The 10,660-nt window shown below is 45.2% G+C and overlaps 1 protein-coding gene across 2 annotated transcripts in view; it reads left to right on the forward strand.

The window, feature by feature from the left end:
* Positions 1–10,660, forward strand: part of GDAP1 (ganglioside induced differentiation associated protein 1) — a 16,080-nt gene that overhangs the window by 3,885 nt on the left and 1,535 nt on the right. For both annotated transcript variants that reach the window (XM_006924037.1, XM_006924038.1), the window contains exons 3-5: positions 8,300–8,473; positions 9,599–9,693; positions 10,522–10,636. In XM_006924037.1, the coding sequence (XP_006924099.1) occupies positions 8,300–8,473; positions 9,599–9,693; positions 10,522–10,636 (384 nt within the window). The remainder of the gene's footprint in view (positions 1–8,299; positions 8,474–9,598; positions 9,694–10,521; positions 10,637–10,660) is intronic.

Genomic DNA, 10,660 nt, shown 5'->3' on the forward strand with positions numbered 1-10,660 from the left:
GATAGACAGAAGTTATCCCAGTTGTCAAGGACTGGGAAGGAGAATTCTACCCATCTTCTCTACTGAAAGTGTGTTCCGCTGACCAGCAGCGCTGGTACCACCGGGATCTTGTTAGAAGTGCTTCAATCCTTGACTCTACTGAACATCTCTTGAATCTGCATTGTAACAAAATCCCCAAGTGATTCATATCTAAAGTTTGAGACGCACCGCTACAGATTAATGTGCATTAAGTAATTGTTTAAGCTTTAAGCCGTGCTGTCAATGACTGGCTAAGTGTGGCAGTTCTAAAACGGATTGTCGAAAATTTAAAAAAATATACATATAATATATAATTTTTGAGTGTCTCAGTTCAGCTTGAGTTTTGCATTCCTGGAGAAGGTCTTCAACTAACACATAAAAAATGAGTCTATTATGTGCCAGGCATGATTCTAGATAGAGCGTCTCTTGGTTTAAGTAGAGCACTTGCGATTGCTTCCTACGATACCCTTGTGGAATGAAGGAGCAAGATGGCTCGATGAAGTATGCACGTTTTTGCGTGGACAAACCAGCATACTGAAGAATATTCATTTTAGATGTCTTAGACCAGGTTGCCCCTTTAGCGACAGACTCTCGTTTTACGTATCCCATAATGATTTTATCACACTTTATTTTAATTGTTTCACTTGCTTATCGACCAGTGTAAGCACGATGAGTCAGAGACAATGTCTGCATCGTTAGCTGCTGTATTCTCAATGCCTGCATACGGTGAATATTCCTTAATTGAATATTCTTTAATAAATACACGTGAATGATAAAACGATTGAATTATTGAAAACAGATGTCGACCTGGACAGGGATCTCTCCTGGTGTTCTTATAGGCGTCTATTCTCTGACTTGAGCCTAATGATCTTACAAAGGACTTGAATAAAGACACAGCAGAAACGCTGTGACATTGTGGATGACAGAAAGGCTGGGGTTGCTAAAACGATGACCAGCTTATGAAATGTTTCTAATAGAACAATAAAATGAAAAAATGAGATGAAGTTTAACAAGGCTAACTGTATTGTAGCATGTGAATTTTGTTTTTAAAAATCAGCTGCATTAGCAAAGGATGGGAGAACAGGATTGTAATAAAACAAAAGGCTAGTGGGATCTCGAATCGTTTGAAAAGTATCAGTTCTATCCCGAGCATGGTGAATTGGAACCTGCTATGTTCTAAACTTGTCAGAACATGCAGTGCTTTGTCTAATTATGGGTGGAACTTTGAGGAACCTTGACGAATTAGAATAAGTGAATAGATTTTATGAGGTGTGTAGCTGCCCATGGTCCTAACAGGAGACTTTAATTAAGTGTATCCTTCATCTAAACAGAGCATAGTGAACTGGTATCTCTCGCTGTCACTATTTGTTAACCCTTATTAGTATATCAGCTGGAGTCTGTACTAAAAATGATGGCTTCCTGATCTGCGAATCTTTCCAATTTTTCTGTGTAATCAGTATTTACATCTTTATGGAATAAGTCCATTAAGTAACTAGTGATTCTGGGGGAGAAATATGATCGTCATGACAATTCTTTTGAAGTCTTAGCCTAAAAAAACGTGAATATCTAAGTTGGGTGATAGCTATGCTCGATTTTCATTTTTGGAAGCAGTTACATGGAAGACTGGTGTAGATGTCAGTGATATTCCTGAGGTCAGAACTTTGGTCAAAGGAGGAATTTAGAAGTTGTCAGTTGTGGCTGCTCAACCAAGAGGGAACCATGCGCAATCTCTTCATTCTTTCGATAGCCATTTATTGGGTATTGGCATGAGATCCCAAATTAAAAGATCCCAAATCATTAAAGCTTACTAATCTTCAAAGATAATTTCATCTTATAAACTCGATAACGCCAAACCCGTCTGCAGTACATGCACGTGCTGTTATTACTACTCAGTTTTACAGACTTTTTTCATGTACGTGACAGTTTTTTTTAATGTACATGACAGTTTTTTTTTCATGTACATGACAGGTTTTTTTTTATGTACATGACAGTTTTTTTTTTTTAAATCTGGACATGTAATGAAGAGTAGTTATATTAAAGCAAGCAATTGATTAAACTAGATGACGTACTGTAAGCAAACTAGGGAAACTCAAGAACAGTAGATGTGACGAGGGAATATATACACTAATAATATGGATTTTAAAACCTAGATATTTCTTATACCATTCATAATCTCTCTCAGTGAACTTTCAGTGAACTTTATTTGGCCACTAGATTATAAAAAAAAGTGGGCTAAAATAACTACAAAATACTAGAACGTATACTATTTATCACTGCCAAATAGCTCAGTGGTAACCTGGAATCAAGGATGTAATATGGTGAATATTGAACTTTGGTAATTTAATATATTACAGTTCTCTGAAGATTATGTCCCATGTCTTATATCTCTGTATATTATTTAAAGTATTTGTAGGAAATAGGATTTGGTTTGGAAATAATCAAAGTATTCCGGTGTTAAAGAAAAATCACAGGCCCAGAAAGGTGTCGCTTGTGCTAAAGCTCATGACACTCGGTGCCTGACCCGAAAGCAGTCTCGACCGTCTCAGAAACACAATCTTAACCCACCAGTCTGTAATTTTCTGGTCAAGCACCAGTAAGATCATCTGTCACGTGGACCTTCTCCATCTCCCAAAGGAAGAAGGGGCAGTCTGCATGATAAATCCCTTGCCTTCCCCTCACCTCCCCAAAAGAAGATGTGCTGGCTTAAAAGAATCTTTTGCTTTTGCTAATTGCTTCCTTGCCCTGCTCTTCCTCCTAAAAAACCTTTAATTTTGCACACTGCCTGGAACACCCTTCTCGTTGCTGGAGGGGATGCTGCTGATTCATGAATTGCTTAATAAAGCCAAAGAGATCTTCAAGTTTACGCGGTTGAATTTTGTTAGCAGTGGTTTGTTTGATCTTAAAGTATCACATACAAGTCTGATTAGGAAATATAATTTCATAGATACAATTTTATCAGTATATGATGAAAATCAGCTGTATCAAATTTAAAAAGAACGTTAATCTTGAAATCATTACTACATTAAAAAATACAATTATTTAAGTAAGGAAATTCTAGTTATTGTTAAGGTTCATAGAATAATTTTGTATCTATCAATAAAAGGTTCTCAGACATAGTCAAAAAACTTTGTATGGCTTTTAGCACATCTACTGAAATTGCAGATTAGCAACAAGATTCTAACCCAGTGTGGAGAAAATACTGTGAACAGTAAGAAGAAAACTGGTCTTTCAAACTCATGACTGTGCTAATAAAAGTGGCTTTAAAAAACTTTTTTTTTTTTACCTCTGTGATTTTTTTTTTTTTTTTTCAATTTTACCGGACAGGTTGGGGATATTAAAATGCAGAGGTCCTTGTTCCATATTATGTTTATCCAACACTTGCAGCAAATGTCTCATAAAGTTTTTGCATTCTGTTAAATGTCTTAAATATAATACCATTAAATAAAAAGTAAACATTTAAGGTATTCGATTTATTGAAAATAATGCTGTAAATTTGGCTCTGTCTCAGAAAATCCTGGGTGCATACAGTGAATTTGTATAATTTGATAGAAAGTAATTTTTCTCATCTGTATTTAGATTTGATCTTTCTAGTCCCAAAGTTATAACAGTCTTGAATTATAGTTTGTAACCATACCTTTTGCTTCAGGTCATAACTTAATCATTTTCCATTATTATTATATTTTTAAATAGGCTGGTGTGTGACCAGTTGAAGGGTACAATCTTGTTCAATTACTTGATACACATTATCTTATATACTAATGTCGTGACTAAGTGATCTAAGTAAAATAAAAAAATCAGTAAAAAGATAATTGGAAATGAAGTCTAATCTGTGTTCACTGAGCTAAAAGGAAGATCTGCAAGTTATTCAAATAGACCTGGGAGAATTTTTCTTGAAAACGAGGCATAATAAAGCCTCCTTTGTCTTCCATCACTGGGGAATGTAGGAAATCAAAGTAGTGAATTTAGTAAAATAATGGAAGTTTATGTCTTTAAGCTTTTAAATTCTTTTTATCCTTTGCTCTTAGGGAAACTGCTTGTAATTTTAAAAAATGGCTCTGGGCCATTGTTATTCTAACCAGGATTAAGGGGACTTGAGAATGTTCAGAGCTGTTCGTCCCCATTAAACGGCTGCAGAATGCTTTTATTGTTTCCTTCTGGTTTTGTTAAAAAAAAAAACAAAAAACACAACTTTTGTTTTCCCTCCTTGTTGTTCACCACATCCTTCCGTGTCTATCTGCCTGTTTCTAATTTGCTGCCTAAATTTAGGTGCAATACAAGACCCGCCTTGTCCCCTACTCAGTTCTTCTAGGAAGTCAGGTCTCATGCCAACCGATTGATTTATTCTTATTTGTCTTACAGCTTAGTCACTGATGCTGGCAGCCACTACTGTAACCCTGTTCCCCGGTGCTGGGAACTCTTCTCATTGCCTGTTTCTTAAAAGGCCCTGATTCCCTGTCTTACCCCTGTAAGCCTTCTGTTGCTTTCCCATTCCTGACGGAGGTACAATTCCTAGAAAATATTTTCTTTTTAAAGCATTATTGACTTTTAACAAATAGCTAGATATTTCTCCAGCAAAATGGGTGTATTCCGCAGCAACGAAGAATTGCAATTTGGGACATGTGATCTAATAGCGAACCATGTACGAGTCCCAAGAGACACAGGAGAGGAACACTATTTTGTGAACTTGGGGGTGGGGAGGGGGCCTGTTATAAACAAAGAGTCCATTGGAGGAAATTGACAATTCGTAGTGACTTCGTTGGCTGAGTTAGGCAGCCTCCCATTGGTTGAGCTGCTGCTGCTGAGGTAGTAGTGTCACTTCCGGCTGGACATGCGGAGTTTGTCTCTTCCTGTTGAGGTCAGTAGTCGCACTGAGTGATTTGAGAGCGATCTCTCTTCTAGCCTCCCGACTCCATTTAAAGGAGGCTTCTGTTGATTTATTTTCACAGTATTATAACAAATATGGGAGGACTGGAAAGTAAAACAGGATGAGAGTCAAGGGGAAGAAATGTCCCAGAGAGTTCAAAGAAAACGTCCCGATTGTCTTTCGAAAAGCGGTTTCCAGAGGAGGGGGGACACTCTCATGCTGTGGTGCCAGGAGGCTGGCAGCACGCTGCACGGGCGGCACGGGCCGGGGCGTCCTTGGAGGGAGAGCGGTGTCGGGAGAGAACCTGGGCTCAGGGGGTGTCTGTCTGCCGCTCTGACGAAGCGTCCCAGGACAGAGCGATACAGCAAAGGCGCACGCGGGAGAAGCATGTCATCGTCACGGGTTTAAACATTTGTCCTCCTTCGGAGAGTTCAGGCCTGGCCAGATGGAACGTCCCCAGAAAGCAATCAGACGTCGTTTCTCCTGCTCTCATGCGCTTTCCCAGGAAGGAAGCGGCTTGCTCCCCTGGACATAAACCTCCGGCCTGGCACCGTAAGGCAGCCAGAGCCAGCAGCCGTGAAGTTAACCATGTGAGAAGCATTTTAAAAAGCTGGGCCACTTATGGTATTAACCTGAGGGTCTTAGACCCCTAAAGCAGTGGACTTACGCCTTTTGGTTTCGGGGCCCCTCTGTCATCAACGTTATTGAGGATACCTGAGGGCTTTGGTTTATGCAGGCTGGTATCCATCAGTATTTACCACACTAGAAATTAAAGCGGAGAAAAATGTGGAACACAACAACATGCAAGCCCACGTCCCATTGACTGTCGGAGTGACGGAGTCATCACGTGTCACGTAGCCTCCGGACAGGTCCGCGGTACGCTTGAGAGAGAGGAGTGAAGAGGTGACGGACAGCTCAGGATGCCTGCAGAAGTGGCCTGGGCGGCATGGAGCTCCCGCGAGAGCCTGGAGCAAGGCTATGGGATTTCCAGACCCGCTTTTGAGAAACGTGGCCCTTGGTGGTCTCTGACTAGAATTCAGGAGACGTGAGATCTTAGATGGGGAAAAATTATGTCATGTTTTCACTCATTTCCAACAGAAACTTATTTCCTTCCATCTCTAATGTATGCACAATCCTCAGCAATATCAGGAGTGCCTGCGATTTTGCTACCAATAGAAATCACAGATATATTCATAGTATATTGAGTTATTGCAGATTATCTTAAAATATCATTTATGTTCATTTACTTTAAAATTATGGTAGACTTGCTGCTAGATATTAATCTCTTTATAAATAGGCACCCATATTAGTATTATTATTTTATCATTTAAAATTACTTTGATAACTATGTTTTAATATAATCAATTTCCTATGCGATCCTATGGCTTGTGCTTTATGCATTGAAGAATTCTATTTGGAGAAGAGGTCAGTGGCATATGACAGGTTTGGAATTTCAAGGGGCTTAGAAGGCCTCCAGTGTGTCATCCTCCTGGAACTGTCTGGCGACAGGCTGAGCCCATGAAAAGGGTAGCGGGGAGGTGTGCCCTAGTCAGGTAAATCTGCCGTCGACAAGCAGCACGTAGCCGACACCCCGTTCTTCATCATTCTGGTGCAGCCTTTCGGGCTGGGCTCGCTGGGCTCCTTGGCAGGGAATGAGACGTTTGCCCACTGGTTTGAGGAGTAATCCATCTTCTGTTTTCTTAGAGAGTCAGAAAATAGCCTGTTGGCTTACGAAGCCTGTTCCCCCGTGGTCTGCCATTATGGAATCTTGCCTGAAATGCTCTGCAACCAACTCTGAATCGTCAGCACTTATGAATGCGTGTGTGACGTTCAAAACGTTTCTAAATTAAATAATAACCCAAACTGAGAAATAAAGCCAGAAAGTCGAGGCTGTTCTTTTCGCTTGTTGGCATAAGCCAGTTGGCATTTTTCAGGGGCCTGGGAAGTGATTCTGAAGCGACACAGCCCTGACCTTTGGGTCACGTGATCCGTCTTCGCCGTTCTTGGATATTCTCTGAAAAGCAAACCCTCCGAAGATGTATCGATGGCGTCAATAAGACAGAGCGCTGCGTTAGGGGCCACCGAACGACTTTCTTGTTCTGCCTCCAGCCAGCCGCGGGGTCTTGGGAGAGCTTAGCCTCTGCGACTCAGTGTCCTCACTGCAGAGCTTCTCCAGCTCAAATACCATCATCCCCCCCCACCCCGTCTCGGGAGCTTCATTCCGACACCCCATGGGGACGCCTGAAACTGCTGACAGCGCCGAACGCTATGCACACGGTGCTTTTTCCTACCCACAGACGCCCATGATAAAGTTTGACGTATAAAGTAGGCACAGTCAGAGATTAACAACAGCAACTAGTAATAAAATAAACAGTTATAATAATACAGTGTAATAGAAAGATAATGTGACTGGCTTCGGGGCCATTTCAAAGTAGAGTAAGGGTGGCCTGAACACAGCATCGTGGTGCTGTGACAGTCGATCTGATAACCGAGACTGCTTATTAAGTGACTAACAGGCGGGGACAACACGAGACTTCATCACACTACTCAGCCTGGTATGCGGTTTAAAACTTACGGGTTGTTTATTTTGGAACTTCTCATTTAATGTTTTTGGACCGTGGTTGAACACGCATAACTGAAACCACGCAAAGTGGCAGTGTGGATAGAGGGGGTGACTGAATTCTAGAATGACTAGAGATTTGGGAATACGTTTGTCAACTCATTCATTGATTAAAATTCATTGCATACCGACTATGAGCCAAAGGTCCTGGGGATGCACAGGGAACACAGTCCCTGCCCTCAAGGACTCTGCGGACTTTAACCAGCGAGTGAGGATTTATGTAGAACCCACTGTTCAGAGATAAACTATTAGAAGACTGTCATTTCGCACTCACGTAGCATCCCCGGGGCCACTCTTGGTATCATCTGCCTATAATGCGTTTTCACTCACTCAAACAGCCTTCACCGAGGGCCTCGCATGCACGAGGCACTGGCCGAGACCCTGGGTCGCAGGCTCCTTACCCTGAAGGGGTTCGGGGGCGCAACGATACTCTGATGGAGCACGTACGAGGTTCTGCGCGTGCAGAGGAAGGCGTGCTGGCCTCGTCAGGGGCTGGCAGTCGTCGGAAGTCAGGGAGGGAGGAGCTGGCGTAAGTACCTAGACCTCGAGGGTCGAGCAGCACTTTGTAAGGTGGAGAGGGGAGAGAATGCCAGTGGGGTCATGACTTGGGATCTGGTCTGGTACCTCGGGCCATTCCTCGTTTTCGGTGTCTGGGCTGGAGAGAGATCTTTTACATGCCTTACTGTAATGCTGAAATGTTGATGATGAGTGGTTGGGTTTTCGTTTTGCTTTTGGAGGTAAGATTTCATCTGCGACTTTCCCTTCAATGTTTGTGTGTGTCTGTGTGTGCGCGCTAGAGAAGACACCCAGGCTAATGCCCGAGAAGGGAAGCATGTATTATCCACGGGTCCAACACTATCGAGAGCTGCTCGACTCCTTGCCGATGGACGCCTACACGCACGGCTGCATCCTACACCCCGAGCTAACGGTCGACTCCATGATCCCTGCTTACGCAACGACGCGGATTCGCAGTACGTAGGAACCTTAAAGGCCTGGGGTTTCTTTTCCCTCATTTCGAGACCTAGCACATCTCATGGTCACCGAGGGAAGGCTGGGGACAGAGCTGCTGAGTGTGCTTCATGCACGTGCGTGTGATGGGCTAGTTCATGCACCTCTCAGATGAATCGGTGCCGGCCGGATGTGTACTGTCTACAGGGCCGGTTTTCCCAGCGCTTGGTTTCGAGGGCCAAGTTTGGATAATGCTTAGAAAAGATGGCCTCTGGCAAAGCAAAGGCCACGCATGTCTCACAGACAGATGGACCGGGTGTCAGGAAAGCGGGGGTCGGGGGTCTGCTGGGGCTGAGTGGGGGCTGGGTCCACGTCTCTGGTTCTTGATTTTTCGCTCGTCTTGAACTGTGAGCGGTGTGACCATTCCTCACGTCCCGATGCAGCGGCCGGGGTTTTCGGGGCTGAGTGGGTGCCCAGCGCTCCCCTCTCCTCCCTCCTGAGGGCAGAGCGGGGTCAGGGCTGAGAGGCAGAGCAGGAGGCGTGCGCTGTGGCACAGGGCCTGGGGGCATCTGGCCAGAAGCCCGGACACCCGGATCCGCTACACCCAGAAACCGCGCTCTTTCCGGGGCGTCGCGCGCTGACCTACGTTACTTTTCTTTCTGATGCTTCACTTCCCCCCTCTCCCCTCTTCCTCCTCCTCTCCTCCCTCTCGTTCGTGCCCCTCCTCATCGTGAGGGCTCACACGGCACTGGCGCCAAGCAGAGTGACAGATACGATTCTGTCACAGAGTTAAATTTACTTATTTACTTATTTTTTTAAAATAGGGCCTTTTCCTCCCCTTCACACAGAAGTTCGTTACAGAAACCTTGAAAGGTTCTGAAAAGTCGGCCCGCTGCCCGCACGGAGCGCTTGCCGGGCACCGGGGCTTGGCCCGAGCGCTTCCCATTCTCCCCTCGCCCCCGTGTGGTGGATACTCGGACAGTCCCATTTAAAGATGAGGAAACTGAGGCACGGAGCGGGCACGTCCGAGCCGGAGGCTGGGCACCGACCCCGGAGCTGTCCCTGACTCTCGAGTTTCCCCGCTTCTCTTGTTTCTTGCATGGAAGGGAGGAAATAATTTTCTGTTTCCAAAATGATTTCATTATCAGGCCAAATTGGTAACACAGAGTCTGAACTGAAGAAACTGGCGGAGGAAAACCCGGATTTGCAAGAGGCGTACATCGCGAAACAGAAGCGGCTTAAGGTGAGCACAGCAGGCTGTCGTCGACGGGCGTCCGCTGCTCCTGTCCACTGCTCCGCCTTTCGTAAAGTGTCGCGCTGATTCTAGGACGTCTTCTGTGAAATACCCTGAGTCACCCGTACGCAGATCACCCATGGCTTATGTGGTGCTTTTAGAAAGAATTTTTCTGTCTTAGGTTTGATAGTCTAACCTAACGACAGTTGCTTAAAAAGCAGGTACTGTGCCTGCCGGTTGCCGAGGACAAGTTCTAACGCGTGAGAGCAAGTGAATGAAACGCCCTGGGAACCTGTCGTTTCAGGCTCTGCCCCGTGAGGCCGGCCCGGCTGCCTCCGCAGGGGCCGGGCTCAGCTTTCCTCTGTCTGTCGGTTCCTTCCCCGCCACCCAGCTCAAGCCAGCTTCTCGCGTGCTGCACACGTACGTGGCAGACACCATCACGGCCTGGCCGCCTCAGCTCCCACCTCTTTGCGTCTTCTCTCAGCTCAGCAGCTGCTCCAAGGAGCCTGCACACAGCTGCCCTTACTGCCCCCTCGCTCCTCAGCCCGCTGCCTCGACGTCCTGTCCCCCCGGCCCGGCAGGTGGTCACACGTCATTCACAGAGAGCCGCACCCGACAGGTCTCCTTGTGCCCCTCATATTCTGTGCCCTCTCTGGAGTGGCCAGCGAGCCGTGGGTCTGGCCCTGAGGGGCTGTGGCATCCCCCCAACTTCGCTTTTGCTTTCAGAAGGTCGCCCAGAATGGAAGGCCCCGGCCCGGTGGGAGTTTGCATCTGCTTTGCTCTACTCTGCGTGTTTTTAGGGGCCTAGAGTAACCTTGAGTTATTTTCGTTAAATAGTCAAAGCTGCTGGACCACGACAATGTCAAGTATTTGAAGAAAATTCTTGATGAGCTGGAGAAAGTCCTGGACCAGGTCGAAACTGAGTTGCAAAGAAGAAATGAAGAAACCCCGGGTAGGTTCTCGCGCGTGTCCTTTG

The sequence above is a fragment of the Pteropus alecto genome, unplaced genomic scaffold (assembly GCF_000325575.1).
Source record: "Pteropus alecto unplaced genomic scaffold, ASM32557v1 scaffold87, whole genome shotgun sequence".
NCBI lineage: Eukaryota > Metazoa > Chordata > Mammalia > Chiroptera > Pteropodidae > Pteropus > Pteropus alecto.